General features: G+C 43.6%; 3 protein-coding genes across 3 annotated transcripts in view; 1 reads left to right on the forward strand and 2 right to left on the reverse strand.

Moving 5' to 3' along the window:
- The window catches only part of TOMM6 (translocase of outer mitochondrial membrane 6), a 466247-nt gene that overhangs the window by 244866 nt on the left and 198256 nt on the right, over positions 1-23125 (reverse strand). The window lies entirely within an intron of this gene.
- On the forward strand, positions 952-6540 carry CIMAP3 (ciliary microtubule associated protein 3). Its single transcript, XM_032785842.2, has 6 exons — positions 952-1019; positions 1348-1490; positions 2075-2173; positions 3438-3571; positions 5107-5224; positions 6309-6540. The coding sequence occupies exons 1-6, from the start codon at positions 995-997 to the stop codon at positions 6375-6377; spliced, it is 588 nt and encodes a 195-aa protein (XP_032641733.1). The 5' UTR covers positions 952-994; the 3' UTR covers positions 6378-6540.
- The window catches only part of LOC116827929 (acidic mammalian chitinase-like), a 10486-nt gene continuing 1293 nt past the window's right edge, over positions 13933-23125 (reverse strand). Inside the window, exons 2-11 of the mRNA XM_032785838.2 lie at positions 22139-22194; positions 21680-21709; positions 19692-19893; positions 18599-18655; positions 16810-16975; positions 16415-16539; positions 15830-15953; positions 15499-15681; positions 14937-15053; positions 13933-14153 (exon numbers count right to left, since the gene is read on the reverse strand). Of these exons, the coding sequence (XP_032641729.1) occupies positions 14019-14153; positions 14937-15053; positions 15499-15681; positions 15830-15953; positions 16415-16539; positions 16810-16975; positions 18599-18655; positions 19692-19893; positions 21680-21709; positions 22139-22163 (1164 nt within the window). The 5' untranslated portion in view covers positions 22164-22194 and the 3' untranslated portion in view covers positions 13933-14018. The remainder of the gene's footprint in view (positions 14154-14936; positions 15054-15498; positions 15682-15829; positions 15954-16414; positions 16540-16809; positions 16976-18598; positions 18656-19691; positions 19894-21679; positions 21710-22138; positions 22195-23125) is intronic.

Raw genomic sequence — 23125 nt, forward strand, 5'->3', positions numbered from 1 at the left:
CCAAAAGATGATCCTTGCCCCCCTCTCCCGAGAGATGACCATCTAATAAAACAAGAGACAGCAGCTGGAGATAAAACCAGATGGCCAAAGCATAAGGAAACAATGAGACAATATTGGTCGCAATGATAAGTAGTGGTCTTAGTAGCCAGCTGCCTAACTACTGCCAATTATAAGACAGCTATCCAGAAGGCATCTACAACATTGTGTGCCAGTGGATTAGGTGTGTTGGATAGGGATGCTTATAAACATAGGTGCTGCATCTCCTGGCTTGAAGGGGTTTCCATTCCCTTACACATAGGCTTTACAGTTTGGTTCAAAGGCTCTCAGCACCCACTCCTCCCACCACACTATGCACATTGTTCCAGGACCCCTGCTTTTAAGTATTGCAATATGCTGATAGAAACTGGCTCCATGTAGTATTTCTCATCTGAATTTTCTGTGACTTGGATGCATATTATTCAGACCCTTTATTGAGAGTCCTTTTTGCTAGGTAACCTCAGCCGACACTGCTGCGGACTGGGGATCCGAATGGGTCAGATCAGAGCAGCCTCCCATCATCTCCAGCCTCACTGCGAGCGCGAGACAGGACAGCGGGGCCACAAAACAGTTGTCACGAGCCACGCCTTGCCTCAGCTCACAACCTGCACCAGTGCCCCAAGGGCAGGCAGCCCCCGCGCTGCACGGCTCCGCCGGGGCTGGTGCTGCTTTTGGCTCTGGCACACAATGAATGACCCGGCTTCGCCTGCAAATATCTGCTCTCTGCGGTGCATCCCTGCGGGACGGATCTGCTGCGAGCAGGGCGCCGCGGCCAGTTGCCCCCCCACCCCGGTCCCTGGGGCTGCAGCGCGCCCCGAGTAGAGGCGTCAGGCGCCCGCTTGCAGGAGCGCGGGGGGCGCGCACGGATCGGGTATCCCGGGATTCTCCGCCCGAGGCTCGCGCGGGCCCCGCCCCCTCCCGTGTCCATGGTAACGGGCCGTACACACGGGCAGGCGGCATGATCTGGGAGTGGGAGCTGACAGGTGAGCGGAGCCGTGTCCGGCCGGGGCACCTCAGGGCGGGCTCCCCCGCCCACCTCCTCCCCGGGCACCTCTCGGGGGGGGGGGTCCCCCGCCCGCCGCCGCCCCAGGCACCTCCCGGGGATCTCCCCTGGCCGTGCCCAGCACGGGCTCCCGTGCCCGCCCCGAGCCCTGGCACCTCCCGGGGGGCTCCTCTGGCTGTACCCAATGCGGGCGCCCCTCTCAGTGCTGAGCAGATCCACCTCCTGTGGATAAATAACACCCCATGCAGTGGAGGCAGGTCCCCACTTGCTTGTTCTAACTACAGCTTTGTGGTTTCTTGCATCTGTAGCGGTGCAGAAGAGAAACTCGTTTGGATCATGTCAAGAGAGGAAAATTTTCCCCTTTCACCATGCCCCAGACCGACTGGGGAACCAGCTGGTCCCTATCCTTGGGGACCCCTATCGTGGGCCCGGGAGTTACAACAATGACGAGGTGAGTCATTCTGCAATAGAGCTCCCATCCCAGGGTACTAGGATGAAGTAGCAGCTTGTGTCACCAACCAAGATTGAGGCTCACCTGGGGTGGAGGCTGCACATATATTTAATTAGACAGTCCTGGTGCTGGAAAACTGTCTATAGAGAGGAAGGGAATTTTTTTCAAGACCACATAATTGACTTAGACTCCTAAGTCCCATTTTCAAATCAAATGTGACTTAAGGAGCTTAAGTCTCACTTGAAAGTCAAACACTTGTAAAAATTGTACCCAATAGGAACAAAAGAAGGCATTATTATCCCTCATTTTCCAGCTGAGGCACAGAAAGAATTAAATGACTTCCCCTGAGTCACACACAGAGGCTGTGACACAGCCATGAATTGAATCCACATCTGATTTCCTGACTCCTGCTTTAATCACAAGGCCTTCCCACTCGTGACAGTGAAAATTGAAAAAAGGCCTTTTCTTGAGATAAGAGACTTTAACAACAATTTGGTCTCTAGCTGCTCAAACGCATTAAACCTTAAACTGATGTGAATGACATCATAACTGGCACTAAGCACACCTCTGCTTTTTACATACAGAGGAGTAGCATGGTATATGCCTTGACTCATAAACCAGAGAGCACCAAAGGTTACATACTGGGAGCAAGAACATCCCTACGTTTCCCACCAGATTGTAAGGTAAGGAAAGCACTCTCTACTGTGCGTCATGGCTGCTGCATGTTCCTGTGGGTGATTAAAAAAATGAATGCACTGTAATTCCATCACAAGTACCTGCAATATGTATGTCCAATTTCCATTCACTTTGCTGGCTCCTGCAGATATTTGATGACAGAATTAAGCACATAGGGCCAGATTTTCCAAAGCATCCCTCTATCCATTTAAGCGCCTAAATAAGTGGCCCAATTTTCAAAATCACTGAACATGCTGGGTGCACATTGGATGCTGAGCTCTTTGGCAATTCTGGTCCCTGGTTCACACAAATGTAAAAGGAGTATCTGAAATTTTGGGGGGAGAAAATACTTTTCCATTTACTAGTCACAACTCTATAAAAAATAAGAGAGTTCTGCAAGGATTGCTAGTTAGAAATTTATTCATTCTGGGTGAAATTCTCCCTTGTGCTGAAGGCTAGCTCCATTCACCGCTTAAATTCCACCTAAGTAACAAATTAAGTGATGCATGGATCTTATGCTGATCCTCTGCCCACTGTTGAATTTCTCGCTTGGTCGCATATACATATTTCATTATAGATTACTCTGATATGCTGAAGTGTGGGGAAATTATTCAGCTATCCCCTCTCTACAGCTGATTAAGTAATCAAATACAAGGAAACCTTCTGACCCCTTCATTGCATGAACTTCTTAACCTGCTGAAGTAGCTCTATGTTCTTAAACATCCTATTGATTGAGGAAGGTATCAGAAATAGATGCTGTTTATGAATTACAGATGGTGCCTAGAAACAATGGTGATGGGCATTTCAGAAATAGAGTGGATCTGTTAAAGGGACAAACACAGACCAAACTCTCAATGCTCGGTAACTGCAGGTTTCTGCAGAAAGATCCTGCATACCTTCAGATCTCTTCATTGCTCCCAGAAGATAATAATTTTAGGAGCGATAGGGCACATATCGATATAAGATTAGTAGGAAAGTTTCATAGACGCCTCCAAGAATATCACCCGGCTTTAAGATTTGTGCTTTTTGGCCAAAGTATCTCTAGCAATCCAAAATTACAGAATTACCAGAATATATGGGTCCTGTCCTGATTCTTATTTACACTCAAACCACTTTAAACTGCTTTAGCAACATGCATACATTTACATTTGCAATCACTTTAAGGCCCCTTGACATTGTCAGAGCAGCTAGATTGTAAATGAGCATCAGGCCCCCACTGCTAACTTTTTCTTTTCTTTTCTTTTCTTTTTTAATCTGCTGCCTTATAAATAGACAGAGACTCCTGGCCCTGGAACACACCAATCAGCATGGGGCAAAGACCGAAAGTTCCAGCCTGCCTATGCCCCATTTTCCATCAAGTCATCACGATTTCCACAGAAGGCTCTGGATAGAGAGCTTTTCCCTGGGTACCATAAATCTGTTTCTCACTCCTTTCGTAGCAAGGTAAAAGACCGCCTAGACATTAAGGAATAGCATTGCAGAGGCACAAATGGAAGGTATGCAACTGTGTACTCGAACTGCCTTGTGTTGTGTACCTTGAAGATCTCACAAGGAGAAAAGCAGTGGAGAATCAGGCCCAAAATCCTGCTTTCATAAAATAGAATTTGAATTTGTTGCAGGGATCTCTCATTTTTTTTTCATCTTTTCACATGTTTGCAGTGGAAGGACTGGATCAAATACATAGAGGTCAAATATATAGAGGAGAGATATAACCAGGGACTGCCCCAATAGCAATGCCTAATCTATTTCATAAATGATCTGGAAAAAGAGGTAAACAGTAATGTGGCAAAATTTGCAGATGATACAAAACTACTCAAGATGGTTAAGTCCCAGGCAGGCTGTGAAGAGTTACAAAAGGTTCTCTCAAAACTGGGTGACTGGGCAACAAAATGGCAGATGAAATTCAATGTTGATAAACGCAAAATAATGCACATTGAAAAACATCATCCCAACTATACATATAAAATGATGCGGTCTAAATTAGCTATTACCACTCGAGAGAGATCTTGGAGTCATTGTGTATAGTTCGCTGAAAACATCCACTCATCCATCCGTGGCAGTCAAAAAAAATGAACAAAATGTTGGGAATCATTAAGAAAGGGATACAGAAAATATCATGTTGCCTCTATATAAATCCATAGTACACCCACATCTTGAATACTGCATGCAGATGTGGTCACCCCATCTCAAAAAAGATATATTGGAATTGGAAAAGGTTCAGAAAAAGGCAACAAAAATTATTAGGGGTATGGAATGGATTCCGTATGAGGAGAGATTAATAAAACTGGGACTTTTCAGCCTGGAAAAGAGATGACTAAAGGGGGATATAATAGGATTCTATAAAATCATGACTGATGTGGAGAAAGTAAATAAGGAAGTATTATTTACTCCTCATAACACAAGAACTAGGGGTCACCAAATTAAATTAATAGTCAGAAGGTTTAAAACAAACAAAAGGAAGTATTTTTTCACACAACACACAGTCAATCTGTGGAACTCCTTGCCAGAGTATGTTGTGAAGGCCAAGACTATAACAGGGTTCAAAAAAGAACTAGATAAGTTCATGGAGAATAGGTCCATTAATGACTATTAGCCAGGATGGGCAAGGATGGTGTCCCTAGCCTCTGTTTGCCAGAAGCTGGGAGTGGACAAAAGGGGGTGGATCACTTGATGATTACCTGCTCTGTTCATTCTCTCTAAAGCACCTAGCATTGGCCACTATCAGAAGACAGGATCCTGAGCTAGATGGATCTTTGGTCTGACCCGGTATGGCTGTTCTTATGTAATGACTACTCAAGATTTAGAATCCCAGTATGATGAACCAAAGACTGTATCATACACATCTGCCAGTGGATCAATGTGGAGCTTGTAAATCAGCAGAATATAAACTCCATGTCTGAATCAGTTGCAGATACGAGATTTTGTGTTCATCTTCCTTTAGACCTGGAACTTATGAAGCAGACAAGCTGCCACATAAGAAAATCACCTGGCCAATGAAGTTTGGGTCTCCAGATTGGTCTTTAGTACCGATGCCAGAGAGGAGGACTCTGAGAACAGAGGTATGGAATTTATGTATAGGTATCCACATAGTTATTCTTTACTCTTGAGATGGGACTTGGTTGATCAAGACATCAGACAAAGGAAATCATATGGATACTCAGAGGGACTAATGTCATTCTCCTTGTGCAGCATGCTGTACCTACAGAAAGAGAGGAAATTTGCTAGAAATCCAAGGGGCTTAGAAGCAATGGGAAGGAAACATGACTTAATGAAGTTACAATTGGGCATGCAGGGACTAATTTATGAACAACGGGTCTGCAGAGAGGGCTGAAACAGTAAACTCTAAGTTATCTAGGACAGGACAATTCCAGGCTAAGGACATAAGGAACCTCATAAAGGGGGGAGGGATAGCTCAGTGGTTTGAGCATTGGCCTGCTAAACCCAGAGTTGTGAGTTCAGTCCTTGAGGGGACCATTTAGGGATCTGGGCCAAAATCAGTACTTGGTCCTGCTAGTGAAGGCAGGGGACTGGACTCCATGACCTTTCACTAATCCCTTCCAGCTCTATGAGATAGGTGTATATATTTTATTATAGGCTAGTGCAGGGATAGGCAATCTATGGCACATGTGCCAAAGGCAGCACGCGAGCTGATTTTCAGTGGCACTCACACTGCCTGGGTCCTGGCCACCAGTCTGGGGGCGCTCTGCATTTTAATTTAATTTTAAATGAATCTGCTTAAACATTTTAAAAACCTTATTTACTTTATATACAACAATAGTTTAGTTATATGTTATAGACTTATAGAAAGAGCCCTTCTAAAAATGTTAAAATGTATGACCGGCACGCAAAACCTTAACTTAAAGTGAATAAATGAAGATTCAGCACACCACTTCCAAAAGGTTGCTGACCCCTGGGCTAGTGCAATGTCTCATGTTTTCTCTAATGCTAATCCACATAGAGGCTAATACTGCTAGCAGCTAATGAGAGTTAGTCCTGTAACTCAAGTGGTAGAGATTCAATGTTCAAACCGCACTCACGACCCACACTGGGGCTTCTTAAACTTGCCGATTGCTTTCAACACTGTTTTACAATGTGCTCTACTTTTAAAGCTGTTACGTCCATCAATATTTATTTCTATTTTAGCTGATTACAGATAAAGAATTCAGGAAACATCGGAATCGATTGGCCTACTTGAGCTTATACTACAGCTGAATAGTTCTACCCATCAGAGCGCATCTTTTCCTTTCCAGTTAAGTTTCTCAGTTCTGTTTTAGCGGCACCAAGAATCGGGGTGTGTGCTATGCTATGCATGCTCTGCTATGCTATTCTGACTCCAGAATTAGGCTGCTTCATAAAGAACTGATCAGTGTTTACATTAGGGTTTAACTGGTGTCATTTCATTAAAAAAAAAGAAGTCAGGTTTAGAACATACTCCAGTGTCAAAGTGTATGTCTTCAGTATGTGTGTGGGTGGAGTTTAAATAACAGTATGGCTTTTGATGCTAGTGGGTTTGATTCTCTATTGGGTCTTGCACTGTGATTGACAGTAGTGAAGGGTGGGTGTAAAAGGCTAGCAAATCAGAATGTGCAGGAATAAGCAAAGTAGTGGCGGATCAGGGCCAGTGGCTATATTTGGAATGGCAGTAACAGTGTTGGTGCTACGTTTCCAGCCAGCAGCAGGTGGTTATGTTCACCTAATAAGCCTGAGGCTCCTAGTCATGTAGATTGAAATCAAGAGGAGTTAGGCTCCTAAATGCTGTTTAGGTTCTGGCCCATATCACTTGTTGCTCTTTCACAGAGATTGTGATGGAAGTCAGATGCTACCAGAAGGTCATTGGCTGTAGATCTAGAAAGTCTGCTTAGAGTTAATGAAAAATAGAAGGTGGGTTTTTTTCTAGCAGTGTCCTGCATATTGGAGGACCCTAGAGATGCAAGCTGCCCCAGGGTATATCTACCGTACAAGTTGGAATTCATGACGTTTAGGTGTTTGGGGGGGAAAGTTAGGAAGAGGTTGAAGATGCACTTTTGTTCATTTCCTGTATTCTTTCTTCCCCAACTTCCTTGCAAGTCTCTCAAAGAATAAATGGATTTTGAAACTAGTAATTCCACCACTGGGATGATCTTCCAACATTGTTACCCCCTTCTAGCCACAAGCCCTCCTGCCACTTCCCCAAAGGAAATTAATAAAATCTAGCACACAAAAAAACACAAACTCAGTCCCAAGCAGAGCTTTTACCCAAACAGGGAAAAGTGCCAGAAACTCCATAAAGTCCACTGGAGTCTTTGTTATTGATACTGATTTTACATGGAAGGTGCTCTGATGCTACAACGAGGGACAGTAGTATAAAACCCTAGGATGGATAGATAATCTCCATGCCAAGCCTGTATTACTTTCTGAAACCACTATAATACAAGGGTAATCCCTTGTCACGCTAAAGCTGGCAGGTTATAGCTCTGAACGCAGAGGCTTTAGTGGCAGTTGCAGATATTTCTTAAGCAAATTATCATCAGTCCTCATAGTAACTGTGCTTCCTCTTATTACAACATCACACTCAGAAATGCGTAGTTTTTCTTGACAGCATAATTTATCTAAATTCATTCTGGGAAATCAGGGACAAGGAGGTAACGTTTGTGCAGAGTGTGGGAAGTTCCATTACGCCGGTCATTATATTGTTTTCATACATTTATTCGGAAGCCACAGACTTCAGTGCATTTTCGTTTGTGCAACAGCTGCAGTACAACATTCATGGGATTGCTACTCTTCAGTAAAGTTATAGGAATTCACCGGGAAGTTTGTGCACAGGTCACATTATTGAGAGCCTTCACTGTCATAGGGAAAAAACTCAGCTAGTGAACGTATCAAGTCAGCTACATAAAATCTTTCAGATATTCTCTCAATGGAGGAAGCTTTCCAGAGGGTTAGATTGATTTATTTCAGTGTGTTAGATTTCTTTGGGACTTGTGGAATTAAAATTACACACTATTTTAGCTTTAATCTTTCCTCAGAACCTAGGGATTTATGACATTATTATTTAATATTTACCTCACTCAAGGGCCACTTGCAAAGCAGAGCCCCATTGTGTTAGGAACATAAACACTGGCATCTCACCTGGACCAAGATGGTGAAGTGATGCTTGTCCTCAGGGGGGCATCCCCTAAAACATGTTCAAAGTCCAGGTCGATCCTATCAAACCCATACTGACAGAGGTACCCGATGACAGAGTCAATGAAAGTTTTGTGGCTAGTGACTGTGGCCACCATGCCAGTGAACCTGGGAAGAACAGATTTCTTAGCTGGGCTGGAAAACCATCCTCACTTTGACTCTCAACGCTACTATTTATCAGCAGCAACTCCTCCGTCTATTTTCCTGGTCACCCCTTTTGTAAATGCAGCTCCCTGCCTTCACAGCCCAAGTCAGTCTCTGCCATCATCTTCTGTCATCAGAATTGCATACGGTACACAAGTTTCTCTTTCACCATTGTCATCACCTTTAAAGTTCCCTTTGTGCCGAGCCCTATGCATCCCATTTAGGCCCCCAAAAAGAGGGCTTATTTGGTGCTGGCCCTCTGGACAAGGGTAAATTTCATCTTTGGAACATAAGTGCCACATGAAGACTCTTTTATTCATCACTATCCTAATCTTCATTCCCCTTCCCCGACTCTCTTCATCACCATAGCCATCCTCCTCTTCATCACCTCCTCCTTATCCCCTCTTCCTCCATCACCTATCATTCTCACTTTCATTATCCCCATCAACACCACCCGCTCTGGGGCTGTTCTTGATCAGGGGACCATCAACAGCCATCACTAACGTATCACCAGAATGTTCATTTCCATCCCTAGCCATCACACACAACTCAGGGAACTCACGGCTGGGTCCCAAAGTTCCATCCTCCAATGGCTAGCATGGTGACCATTTTCTTGTTGCTATGGGAGAGAGTAGGTAAAACAGTGAAATATATTTAGAGAGGCAAGTCATCTGTTGTTTGTTTTTTTTAAAAAATCAAGCTTTTCCTTCTAGAAGGGTAGATCCTCAGCTGGTGTAAATAAGTGTCACTCCATGACAGCCAATAGAACGACGTCACTTCACACCAGCTGAGGAGCTGGCCCAGAGATGTAGAAACTATGAGTTACTGACCATTGAACCGTGGGCAGAGGACATCATTGTTCTATTTGTACAGGGCAATCTCAATGTTGCTCATGGTGGCAAAGGCATAAGTCACATAGGTGCAGAAGCATAGGTCCATATTTGCTGGCTTACACGTGGCAGGAGCAGGCCTGTCCTGAGAACAGTTAGTGAAATAACAGACCAGCTTGTAGGCAGAGCCTGATAGGAAAGAGCATTGAGGGTGGTATCAGGTGTTATTGCTCACTACTGAATGGGGAGAGACTGTTCAGCTACCTGGCTGTCTAACCAACCACCATCCTGAAAACAACATTAATCCCTGGCTTACTGATCAGAACTACAGATGGTCCTGAGTCAGATCTCCAGCTGCTGGATCCTAGCGGGTGTGAATTGATGTGACTCAATCTAACTACAGTGGAGCTATGCTGCTTTATACTGGCTGAGGGTTTGGCCCCAGACTGAGAATACTTCCACGCTGTGGGAAAATGTGAAACTAGATCCAGATCCCATGCTTGCAGCTCAGGCCCTGTCCAACCCAAACCCAAGAATTGTATCCACATTGATAAAGACAGCAGGGTTTCAGATCCATCTGCACTTGACTTAAAGATCTAGAGCTTGATTCTCCCTGCTTTGCACCTGGTGCTGTCATTTCCACTTGTGGGAAGGGGAAATGCCATGAGAGCATGGGTTTTGCACCCGCTTTGCACAGCAAAATGACTCCTCGAGGTTTAGTGTCTGTGCACAGTCAGTCATTCTACCAATAGAAGGGATAATCAAACAGCAAATCTGGAAAAAAAAAATATTCCCCATCCCCAGGTATGCCAAGGAAGGAAAGGGTCCTTCTTACCTAGCTGCAACTGCAGTAAAATGGCCAGACCTGCAAAGCAAATGAGAATACATTACACGCACTTCACCTGATTTCTTTTTATCAGACTCAACAGTTCACCCTGTTCCAGGATCATTAGGACTGAACACTTAGATGTGCTGCCCCAAGTCCTCTAGAGACAATTCAGTGACCCCATCCGCTTTCTCTATGTGAGACATTTGGATTACCCACCAGCCCACAGCAACATCTTCCCCATGCTTTCTCCAGAGGAAACGCTCAGCCCAGGGGCTTCAGCACTGCTTTAGATATGGCTGGTTCATCACTGTGGAATCCACAGGGCAGGCATGGCCCCCCAGCCAAACTTCACAAACTCCAGGAAAATAAAAACAGAGACAAGGAAACTGGATGTTTTTGATTTTTGGAACAGGGGTTGTCAGTTTTAAAACACGTAATGCATGGCAAAATCTCTCCCTCTGTCCTGTGGAAAGCCAGCTCCATGAGCCATCCTCTTCCAGCCTACAGCTAGACTGGGATGCAGATCTTTGTTCAATTCCCTGCTCTGCCACAGACTCCATGTGTGACCTCGGGCAAATTATGAGATCTCCCTATGCCTCAGTTCCCCATCTGTGCAATGAGGATGATCATCTTTTACTGTCTTGTCCATTTTCTCAGCTCTTCAGGATAGGGACTGTCCCTTATTATGGATATGTGTTGCAGAGCCCCGATCTCAGCTTGGCCCTCTCAGTGCTATCGTAATATAAATAATAAATGAAAAACTCCGAAAAATTTGCACCTTATTTCCAGTCTGCATTTGTCTAGCTTCAGCTTCCATCCATTGGTTCTCGTTATGCCCTTTTCGACCATACCCGACCTCCGTGAGCCTTAGCCTGACAGTTCTCTATTCTCTAACAGTGTTTACTTCTTGGGGCTTCCACTGAGGAGCTCTCCATCAACATGTGGCCAAGCAGTTGTGATGGCCCCTGGAGCGTGGAAGCTACTTCCACCGGAGCATCATCCCTCCCTGCTTTTAGAGGGCTCTGAAAACACTCCCTTTCAGATGTGTTTTCTGTTTGTATCATTGCCAGGCTCTGTGTTGAGCTCTCTTTCTACCTCCTTGTAATGATGATGCCACATCAATTTGATCTTTAGTATATTTTGGATTGTATGAAATTTCAGTTATGTTATTAATCTTCTCCCTTCCATTAATTCCATCACATGGGGTCCGTCTTACAAACCCCCTCCTGCCAGAGTGCTCTGTTCAGTGACAGATCCTCTGTCACACCATATGCTAACATGTCTTCTCTATGACATTCCATCACTTCTTCGTGGGTCGCCCTCTGGTCTTTTTCCTTCGGTCTTGATCTGTTGGATTCTCTTACCCACACAATTGTCAGGACAGCGCATTCCATGACCAAGCCATCTGACCCTGCACTCCCTCATTCTTGAGGACTCATAGTTTCACTTTATGGCAGATTTTTATAGCCAGCTGTCAAGCTGATGCCACCATCCTCCTTTTTCAACTGGGCTTGGGACCAGGTATGGTGGAGTTATATTATTAATGATTATAGGTATTACTGGCTTGCAATTATCTCTTCAGTCTCCTAGGCTACTGGACAGAGGGAACTTTATAAATCCACAGAGATAGGTGGGGGAGGAGGAATGGGGGAAAATGTCATAAAATTGTTTCAAAATATTTTCTCTCATTTGTTTTTTTTAAAATTCATAAATACTAAATTTTGAAATTTTAGAAATTTCTTGACCAGCTTGTCAGAAGAAATAAGGGGAAAATTCCTGGGACTTTTTGTTATACTTTGAAATTTTTTTTGAAGTTTTGAATTTAATTTTGAAAATTGAAAAAGAAAACGGTCAGTTCTATAAATCAGAATAATAAAATAAATCGATCAGTGACAGAAACATCACATAAGACATAACAGACAAATATCGTCAAAAAACAGCCTGACACTTGGCCCCCACGTAGCCAGAAAGATGGTATCAAGCCATCATTTTCCTCCCACTCCAGTTCTCCTGCAAAAGTAGGTCTCGGCTGGTGATTTTGTCCCTCCCCTTTTGCCTACCACTGGAGAGGGATATACAGGTGGCCTGTGAGTTGCAGAACTTGTATGGGATGTGTGGGCCCCAAAGCAACGGTACCCCTATCTGCCTCTATTTGCTTGTGCTGAATATGTGTACCTGAGCAAGTTATATAAGAAAGAGCTGAAGGTTTTCTATAGAGGGGTGATCAATACAGTATCACCATAATGCACAAGATGCCATAAACTAATGCAAGTGACCTTCACAGGAATGGTAAACAGTTACCTTGAGATTACATATGGCCCCATCTCTACAGCCACTGGACTCTCCCTTAGCTGCTCTCTCAACCACTCCTCCTTGGCACAGACACCGTGCCAGCACTGTGCAAATGCTGTTATCTGAAAGGCCCAGGTTCCCTCTTGTGTATTTGAACTTGATTTAGAAAATGATTGATGAATTCACTGGAGAAGAGCTAGCCAGCCATTGGGAGACAAGGTAGTGTGCTAAAAAGCCGCTCAGATTTTCTTCCAAGTTAACAACACTCCAGAGCCCCGAAGAAATAGCTACAGAAGCAAGGCTGGAATTCACATTGTATCCGTAATGTTCATGAACCCAATGTATTCTGCTCCATTCTCCCCATAAGCTATTCTTCCTGACTGACAGGGCACAGAACCAACTCTCCAGCAGCACTATTCTCACCTATCACTCATCCTAGCATTAGCCTCCTATAAGTCTTATTTCCCCACACTTGGCTTAGTTGTGTCCTTCAGGTGAGGAAGAAACCAATTTGTTTTTCAGAATAATTGTTTCTCATTCAAATCAGCTGGCTTTACAGCTGCATAAAGGTGTCTCATCCTCTTTGGGCTTGGGAACTTGATCTCCCAACGCCTGCTGACCTGGGAAGTGAAAGTCAGATGTGAGCAATGGCCCGTCTAGTCCAATATCCTGTCCCCAACAATGACCAGTACAGCAGGTGCTTCAGAGGAAGGTGCAAGACACCCTGCAATACGCATTGATGAAATCGTAAAATAGCTCATCTTTGTGGTGTTGAAGGAAAACTGAAGGGAATTCATATGGTGCCACAAACATGAAGCAAATCACTCTCATCAATAAGGCAATATTGTCTTGCTTTTGGTTGCATTTATTTATAACCGAGGGGACTCCAAGAGTGCTTACTATAGGAATGCTGTAGCATTTTGAGACACATTAAATCAGGGTTCCAAAGCAAAACATGCACAGCATATTTTATGCAATCCCAAGGTTCAGAATCAATGCAGTACTGAAATGGCCTACCCAGACTATGTGATCTAGTCAAAGCCTGGACCTGAACTCTTTCTGGAACATGGTCCCACCTCTCGATATCCCAATTTCTGGGCTGTTGATAGGTTTGGTTTGACCCACTACAGAGATATGGACTAAATCTAAATGTTAAATTTCACCAGAGTTTGGAGGTTTGGGGACAAAGAGGCTTGAAGCTAGGTCTCTCTTGGTATATTTCACAATTAGAATGATCTCTAGTGTTTCATGAGAGGGTTCATACGTAGACTAGGGCAGCATATGGAATGGGTCTGAAGGACCAGACTGAATGCAGTAACTTCTGCTCCACAGCCAGAATGTCGGCGTGGCCCTTCCATCCTGGTACACAGTGGCAGCTTTTTCAGCACAGAATTTATTTACAGGTGTCTGAATCCAAAAAAAACAGATTAGGAAAAACAGATGTTAGTCATTTCTGCAACTAGGGCCTGATCCAAAACCATTGAAGTCAATAGAAAAACTCCCCTTGACTTCAGTGGACATTGAATCAGGTCCCTGGACAATAAATATGATGTTTCCCTCCCTGCTAGGCTCCTTCCTTGTCCAATGATTTGGCTCTCAGTTTCCAAGGAGAGCCTTCAGCTTCCCTACAAGAGGGTTGGCTCCTTCACCGCAGAAAGAGCCAGTGAAGTCATCCATGCCAAGAGCCCAAACCAGGGCTCCTCCATAGTGCTTCTCCTTCAGGAACTGGGTCTGCAGAAAAAGAACAGACAGCTATGTGCAACGTCCCTTGCTATTTAAAACTGGCATGTAGTAATGTGCTTTAGGGAACAACACTGAATTGGGAGGGGGGTGGCTCAGATGACGTCTAGGAGATATTTTCCATCTCTAACTTTGTCTCCATTGATACTAGATAACCAGAAATTGTTTCAGAGGAAGCATAGTATCTGCTAAGCAGATGGCCCATGCAAATACATTGACAGTCATAAACAAAAAGGCCCCAATGTGTGCTGCATATGTGCCCAGTGCACCAAGAATGTACCGAGCAGACTTCAGTGGAATATATATAGGATCATCCTTCTGTGGTGGAGCCACCTGGGATTGTTAAGAACAGGTGAATCTTACTCTAAGCTCCTTGTTATTTCCAGTTGTGCCTGTCTAACCAATCACAGTGCAGCCCTTGCCAGTGCAGAAATTCATTTCTCCATAGAGGTTTCTATAGTATTTTAGTGCAATTTCAATTATATAAACTTTAGGAAGAAACGTAATGTCTCCACTTGAGCTCTCAGTCTTCTTCCTCGTGAGCCCTACCACTCCATTCCTAACAAGGTCTGCTCAGAGGGCCACATCCCCAGCTGGTGTAGACTGGCCTCATTCCACTGACTTCTAGGGGGCTATGCTGATTTACATCGTCTGAGGATTTGGCCCCATGCCTCTGCCCAGAAGTTGGCTTTGTCTCATCTACTAAGGGACACTTGTATGTTCCTGTTTCCAAGGCTCTCTAATGAGGGTCTCATGAAAATGACAAGAACCCACCTTGATCTCAAAGCTCCTCACATTGTCATATCCGACCCACTCTCTGTCTTTGAAGGCATATGGGACCTTCTGCACTTCAATCCATCTGGTGGTGGCTCCTTTTAAGAACATGCAAACCTGTGTAAATGAAAGTCATTAACAGCCAGTGAGCCAGATTCACTACATATGAGGATACATTCTAGTTTAAACAGAAAGTCTGGGGGGAAGAGATGACTTTTAAACAATCTGTAGTCCTGTCCATTACAACAAATGTCTGTCACATACAAGAAATGTATAAAATAAAAAGCAAGTTTGCTCTATAAATCTTGTAGGGAGGAAGGATAGTACAGTGGTTAGCGCACTGGCTTGGGACCCAGGTTCAAGTCTCTGCCCCACCACAGACTCCCCGGCATGACCTTGGGCAAATCTCTCTATGCTTCAGTTTCCAGTCTGTAAAACAGGGATAATATCCCTGCCCTGCCTCACAGGGTGATCAAATACATTAAAGATAGGCTCTCGGACACTATGGTAATTGGGGCCATGGAAGAACCAGAAATAGATATGACTTGCTTGAAATGCTTACCTCAAAGTAAGCCAAGATGCCAGATTCACCAGTATAGGCCCCAGGAGATCCACCCCCGGAAGCCGGAGCACCAACCCCAGTATTTGTAGTAGAAAGCTTGAAAGTTCGTCCGTACGTTGGGAATCCCATAATGAGTTTCTCAGCTGGGGCACCATTGTCTTGCCAGTATTTCATAGCATATTCCTGTAGGGAGAAAACCCTTCACAGTGACATGACTTTTACCCCAGGCAAATACCCAACCCCGGGCCTGATCCATTGAAGTTGGTGGAAAGATTCCTATTGACTTTAATGGTCTTTGGATCTAGCCCTGTATTGTTATTTGTTTTCTTACACAGTTGTAGAAGGGAACTTTGTCATAGTCATCCGAGCCCTTGTGCAAGGGGCTGTTGTGTCCTGTGACAGATGCCCAACTTCCATGGAAGTCGTAGGTCATCACATTGATAAAATCGAGACTCCTAAATACAAACAAAACAAATGCCACAGTAAGGAATCAATTTCCTAAAAGACTAAGACCTCTTCACTCTGAAGGGCTTAAGAACATCCAGACTAAAGTAGTACAGGACAAGCTAGGCTGTGATAAAGATAGCAAGTCCTTCAGGATCATCCTTAGATATTGGATTATACCATTTGACGTAGAGAGGGGCCTAAACTGAAACCTTTCATCCAAGCTCCCAAACTTTGGTGGTTTGGATAAAATTGGACTAGGATCCAAATTAACCCTGGGGTTGATTTCATTGGATTATTCTTTAATGTGGATAGGAAAGACGAGCAAGACAGACACACCTTCAGGATTATTACCGAATGACGTCTACTGGGACTGTATTAGTAAATCTAAAATCAAGCCAACGGACCCTACAGAGCATAGCCTTTTTCTTATGTTCTTGCTAGCCACCTTGCAGAAATCATTTTGACTTACCTCCCCAGTGCAGCAACTTCATATCCAGCATCCATGGTGTCCTTACTGGAAGACACAGCTGCTGAAACCAACAACCTTGCACGTCTTGTTCTTTGTCCTTCTTCAACAAAAGCTGCTACAATTTCCTACAAGTAGAAAACAAAGAGCAATGGTCAGTCTTGTTCGCTTGAGATAAAGAACCATCTCATGGGAATTAGGCCTTTTTTTTAATTTGCAAACATCTGCAAATAATTTGAATAACCTTAATGTTGTCTATGATCACCCTTTATCTCATGTCAAAACAAGCAATTTTCAGGCACAACTGATAAGTTACAGGGCTACACATCAGCAATTAGCTAAAACGTTTCAATGACTTTGATGAGCTTTGGATCAGGCTCTCGACAGTACTCTTGTACCTGAACCAAAATGGTGAAGCGATGCTTGTCCTCTGGAGGGCTTCCCTTGGAACCAGGATATTCCCAGTCAAGATCTAGCCCGTCAAACTTGTACTTGCGGAGAAAATCAATCACCGAATTGATGAATGTTTTACGATTAGCAGGTGAGGAAACCATGGCAGTAAATCTGGAAGAAATAATTTTTGTCTGACAATTGCATTATTAGCCCCACCCACCTTTGGTCCTCCAGTCTTTCCAGACAGCCAGATCCTGAGTTGGTGTAAATCAAGGTAGCTCCACTGACTTCAATAGTGTTATGTTGTTTTCTGCCAGCTGAGGACCTGACCCATAGTTTCCATCATACCATCTATTATCTCGACAGCCTTATCTCTCTGCTGATGCCTAATGCTTTTTATTATTGTTTTTGTAATCAGATTTCTCTTCTCTAACGCTTTTTCCTTCATCTCTTCCCCCTCCATATCATTGCAACATTACTCTCCTCTTTTCATCATCTAACAATCCCATGCTTTGTGTGTCCCTAAATCTTTAACTGCCAGAAGCTGGTACTAGACACCAAGAGATGGATCACTTAATAATTGCCCTGTTCTTTTCATTGCCTGTGAAGCATTTGGCACTGGTCACAGGTGGAACACAGGATGCTGGGCTAGATGGACCATTGGTCTGACCCAGTACGGCCATTCTTACAATTTCACCATACACACGCAAATTGATGAAAAAATGTTTCCAGCAATAATAATCAAAATTTACAGCTAGACTACGTAAGAAAAATGCTGCCTGAGAACTTCTTAAAGTCAAAATCCAGTGATTTAGACTTCTGAATTAGGTTTACTAGCCAATGAATAGTCCAAACAGGTATGACTTGTTGATATAAGGACATGTGATGTTGACAATTTGTGTTTTAAGAGTTAATAAAGCTTTAACATTTTGAATTTCAGCATCTACTGTCATTAAATAATTGTCTGACCCCCCCGCCCCATAATTTCGTGCAACTCTGAAATTTTAAATAGATAAAAATCTTTAACGTGTTAAAAATAAACATTGATGTTATCCATCAAAATTATTTTAAAAAAATATCAAGTTCTGCCTAGTCCAAATATAGCCCATTATCTAGACTCCAGAATAATAATAATAATTATTATTTGTGTTGCAGTAGCACCTAGAGGCTCAAGACTGGTGCTCCATTGTACTGGGCACTGTATAAACACATAGTAAGAGTCAGTCATTGCCCCAAAGAATTTACAATCCAAACAGACAAGACAGACCAAGGGTATTGAGGGAAACTGAGGCACAGAGAGAGCAGTGACTTGCCCAAGATCACATAGCAGGTCAGTGGCGGAGCTAGGATAGATCTCCTGAGTCCCAGCCCAATGTTCTGTCCAGCCAATCACCCTTCCTCTTCATGCAGTAAGAAATTACATGTTCTTATGGATAAAGCACTGGATTGGGACTCAGAAGAGCTGGGTTCTGTTCCTGACTCTACCATTGCTCTGTGGTGTGACCTTGAGCAAATCACTTCATGGTTCTGTGTCTCAGTTTCCCCATCTGTACAGTGGAATAATGATACTGACCTCCTTTGTAAAACATTTTGAAATTTTCTGATGAGCTAAGCATTATTATTATTGTTATTACTACTGTTTCCCTTGTCCTCTATCCCACATTGTGCGTTATACTGTCTCATTTTGATTGCCACTGTCTTCGTTAACAATCAACACAACTGTTAAAGGGATAAAGGACCCTCTTCCTTGCCGTCACCACTGCCATCTTAAAAAATGAAGGGAAAAGTTCTTACTTTTGGGTACCAAAGCTTCCACCTCCAACAGCCAGGAGTGTGACAAGTTTCTTATTTCTAGAAAGCAAGAAAAAGTATTGGGGGGAAAAAAAATTAAGTGAACAAAATATATAAGATGATATTAATTTATTTTTTAAATCTTCTTTATTCACACCTCCTTAGTGGAGTTACTCCAGGTTTACACCCCTCTGACTGAGGTCAGAACCTTGCCCCATTATCCTTTCCTCATGACACTGAAATCTACTGGCATGAAATTGATTTGGTTTCACAGATTCAACAATGACACATCTAGAGATGGGTTTGAATAAAGACCTGAAACTCAAAAAGCCCCTCCAAAATTTCTGAAGGGTTGAAGTCTGGATCTGAATATCATAATAAAGGCCTTTCTGGAACTCCTGATTTGAACACCTCTTTGGTGAGGGTTGCAATGCAAACCCAGTTCTAAATTTTGCAGAGCAAACCTCTCTCTGTTTACTGTGTAACTTCACGGTATGATGAGGCAACCAGAATAATCTAAACCTGCCTTAAGCAGAATTTTAAACAACAATTATCAAGTGAATTGTAAAGAAAACAACCCGTTTACTTCCTGTTTTGCTACTTGTTGATGAACAAAGACCAAAAGTCTTGGGAAAGGTTTACATTTTGATTGGTTTTGTTTGTTTTTTCTTGGTTGTTGGGGCCTTTGTCTATCCTAGGAAACTCTGTGGACAGCAGGGTTATAATATGAAAGATATCAGGGAAGACTAATTTTTCAGTTGGCAGGGAAAGTGATTTGTACTCAGACTGTATAAAACTCTGGATTTGGTTTGATTTTACTAACAGCTGCTTTAACTAAATTCTCTTTTTAAAAAAAGGATTTTACAAACCCATTTCCCAATCCACATTTCTGAGTCATTCAAAAGTCCTTCAAGTAAAAACTAAGGGAAAATATGATTTTGACATCCTGGTTATTTCTAAGAATAAAAAACAAGCAAGAAAAAAAACTTGAAACACAAGAAAACAAAAAGGGGCACAAAACCTCACGTTATTCATATATAGGTCAACTTTAAATGAACTAGTTTTTAAAATCCTCTACACATTAGACGTTACTTACTTCTCCTTTAGGGCATTGAACTGCCTGTAGAGGGTTTCATCATTCCATTCCACAGTAGTGATCTTATGGTTATCCATCCCAGCAAAAGCATAGATCAAGTGGGTACACAAGAATGGGTCCACATTTTCTGGAGTGTACTTGGCTGGTCCAGTCCTGTACTGAGACCAGTTAGTAAAGTAGCACACAAGTTTGTAGGCAGAGCCTGGTTTAAAAAAAATAAAAAAGAGCACACAATGGCACCAGTGGTGTTAGTAATACATCACAGGTGGGATAAATCTAATGGTCTCATGGGCTGACAGCCACCCCAGAAACATGGCATGGCTACACAATCAACTGGTTAGAATTCGTGAGCCATGATCTCATCCGTATATGCTGTATTAACGACTGATGTCGGGGGTTAGGGTAGATTTTTAAAATATTTCAGTGCCTAGTAAGATTTTCAAAAGCTCCAAAGCGCCCAACTCCCGGGAAGCCAGACACCTCTCTACATCTTTAGGCACTGGCTTAAATACCTTTAAAAATCCGGCCCAACATTCCTTGGCTACTAAGCACCAAACTATAAATGGAGACAATACTCCAGATTTCCATCAGTGCTTGTGCATGGTTCTCTTGCTTCCCACCTAATAGCAGATAATGTAAGTTGAAAGGACGCACATGTTTCATCCTCATAGACACTATGACATCTGTTACTTTATTACAGGTATGTGTGGCTGGCAATATAGACAAATGACACCACTTTCATTTTGCCCTTATATAAATTCATGGTACGCCCACATCTCAAATACTGTGTACAGATGTGGTCTCCTCACCTCAGAAAAGATATACTGACACTAGAAAAGGTTCAGAAAAGGGCAACTAAAATGATTAGGGGTTTGGAGAGGGTCCCATATGAGGAAAGATTAAAGAGGCTAGGACTCTTCAGCTTGGAAAAGAGGAGACTAAGGGGGGATTATGATAGAGAATATATTAAAATCAGAGTGATCTCGGAGAAAATAGATAAGGAAAAGTATTTACTATTCCCATATACACAAGACACAGGGTCACCACATGCACGATTAATAGCAGGGGCAAGGTTTAAAGACAACATAAAAGAAGTTCTTCTTCATCTCAGCGCACAAGTCAACCTGTGGCAACCCTTATCCTAGGAGTTGTTAAGGCTCGGACTATAACAGCATTTAAAAGAGAACTGGATAAATTCATAATGGTTAAGTCCATAAATGGCTATTAGCCAGGATGGGTAAGGAATGGTGTCCTTAGCCTCTGTTTGTCAGATGATGGAGATGGATGGCAGGAGAGAGATCACTTGACCATTGCCTGTTAGGTTCATTTCCCCTGGGCACCTGTCATTGGCCACTGTCGGTAGACAGATACTGGGCTAGATGGACCTTTGGTCTGACCTGGTACGGCCATTCTTATGTTCTTATGATCAAGGGCTGGCACAATTTTTATAGTAGGGGAGCTGATGATGGAAACCATGGAAGCCATGTATTTGGGTTATTACTGCTACTTGAAGCCGGGGGTGTGGCAACATCCCCAGCCCCAGCACACCTGTATTAGATCATATATAATCCAATAAAGAGCCTCATGTGAGTCCAACATGTAAAACATACACCAGTTGCCCTAAGTTATACATACGTTCGTTCCATGTGGGAACACCGGGTTATTTTAAAAGCTTCCCCACCCCTTGTCAAGACCATGCAACACTTTCTCATCTTTTGCCAGTCCTAAAGTCTATATTCAGCACCTGATTTTACTCTCGCACTGGTGTAAATCAGGGTAGCTTCTTTGAAGGCAATGGAGTTGCACCACTGTGAGAAGAGAATCATGTCATCAGTCTTTACTTAGGCAAAATTCTCATGAGCTTCAGTGACAGTTTTGCCTGTATTAGGAATGGGTGAAAACTGAACAGGGACTTGGGGATTTGATCCATTGTTTCTATTTATATTACCGGCCCCCAGACACCCAAACAGAGAACAAGACATTCTTACCCAGCTGCAACTGCACAAGAATGGCCAAGCCTGCAAACCAAATGAAAATGCATTAGAAAAAAAGTCAGTCTGGTACTTTGTACTCTTGGCACCCATTCACTTAGGGTGAAATTCATTCCTGCGCAGAGGAGCCAGCACCATTTAAACCCCCCATTCATGCCCTCAAAGTACTGCATGGGCCTTCTGCACGTGAGTGAATCTTTCCAATTAAGCATAAGGTAGCCAAAATCCATTAGAGCAAAGTCTGTGCTGAAACATCCCTATGTAGGATGTTGCTGTTTCATAGATTTTGAAGGCTAGAAGGGGTCATTAGAAAATCTAGTCTGACCTCCTGCATAATACAATGTTAGAAAGGCTACAGATTTGTTTGAGTCTCAGCTGCACCTTTCAATTTCTAGGCAAGGATTCCCCAAACTGTAATGGTTCAAATGTCATTGGGAAAGGATCAGATTTACTCACCAGCCCATAGCACCATCTTCCCCATCTCAGCTTCAGATTTTGGCTTCAGGAATTATCTATAAATGAAAAAAAAAAGACAGAAGACTTATATAGGAAACATGGGAGCAACAATGGGAGTTACTGGGTAGACAGGGTTCCAGGCAGCTGCCCGTGTTTCATGCAACTCTTCTCAATACTATATAAGTCTAGGTGACCCCGCAGCTGAGATTCCAGTGATCCCCAGTACAACTGCTCCCAATGTTGGAGCTGAACTGGACATAACAATGGAGTAAAGTTTTAGAACATGGTCCTAGTGCGGACAGGACTGAAACAGGAAATAACAAATATTAGTGCTCTGCTAACAATAGTTTAAAAACACATGGGAATAACTGCAGCATCTATGTGTAAGGGGACTGTTATCCCCTTACTAACATTCAGTGGGGGTGTTTTGGTTGCTAGCTCCCAGCACTAAAAGGGGAGGGATTGATGGCAAATCAGGACCCTGAGACTGACAGTCCCCAGGAACAATGGCGAGAGGCCAATGCTCTAGGTCAGCCTGATTGACAGGGCAGGCAGGCTAATCAAAGAGACAGAAGGCCAGGGTGGGTCCTGTCCTGCTTGTGAGCTGAAATTGCCTGGGTCAGACAGAGTGGGGCCGAGCTAAGGCGAGAGTAGGAGCCCAAGCTAAGCTGCTGGGAGCAGAGCTGCAGCCCAAAAAGCCAGAGCACAGCCCAGAGAGAGCAGACTGCCCTGGGAGGGGAGCTGCAGCAACCAGAGCCAGAGGGGCCAGACAAGCAGCCCAGGAAGCAGGTGAGAGCTGAGAGAGAGTCACAGAAGCAGCCTGCAGAGCAGACCTGCCCTGGGAGCCGAGCTCTAACAACCAGGGCCAGAGAAGCAGCACAGGGAGCTGAAGGCAGAGCAGCAGCAGCAGCGCTGCCGAGGCAGTGTGGAGCTGGGGCTGGAGCAGTCCGGAGCTGGGTGCGGTGAGCAGCTGGGGAGAGTGAGGGG

Source organism: Chelonoidis abingdonii, chromosome 4 (genome assembly GCF_003597395.2).
Source record: "Chelonoidis abingdonii isolate Lonesome George chromosome 4, CheloAbing_2.0, whole genome shotgun sequence".
Lineage (NCBI taxonomy): Eukaryota > Metazoa > Chordata > Testudines > Testudinidae > Chelonoidis > Chelonoidis abingdonii.

Bases quoted from the DNA above. Each gene is read 5' to 3' on its own strand.
- CIMAP3 (XM_032785842.2), top strand. From the start codon at position 995: ATGATCTGGGAGTGGGAGCTGACAG. The intron at 2,174-3,437 runs GTAAGGAAAGCA...CCTTATAAATAG, and splicing joins GTTTCCCACCAGATTGTAAG to ACAGAGACTCCTGGCCCTGG. The intron at 5,225-6,308 runs GTATGGAATTTA...TTTCTATTTTAG, and splicing joins GGAGGACTCTGAGAACAGAG to CTGATTACAGATAAAGAATT.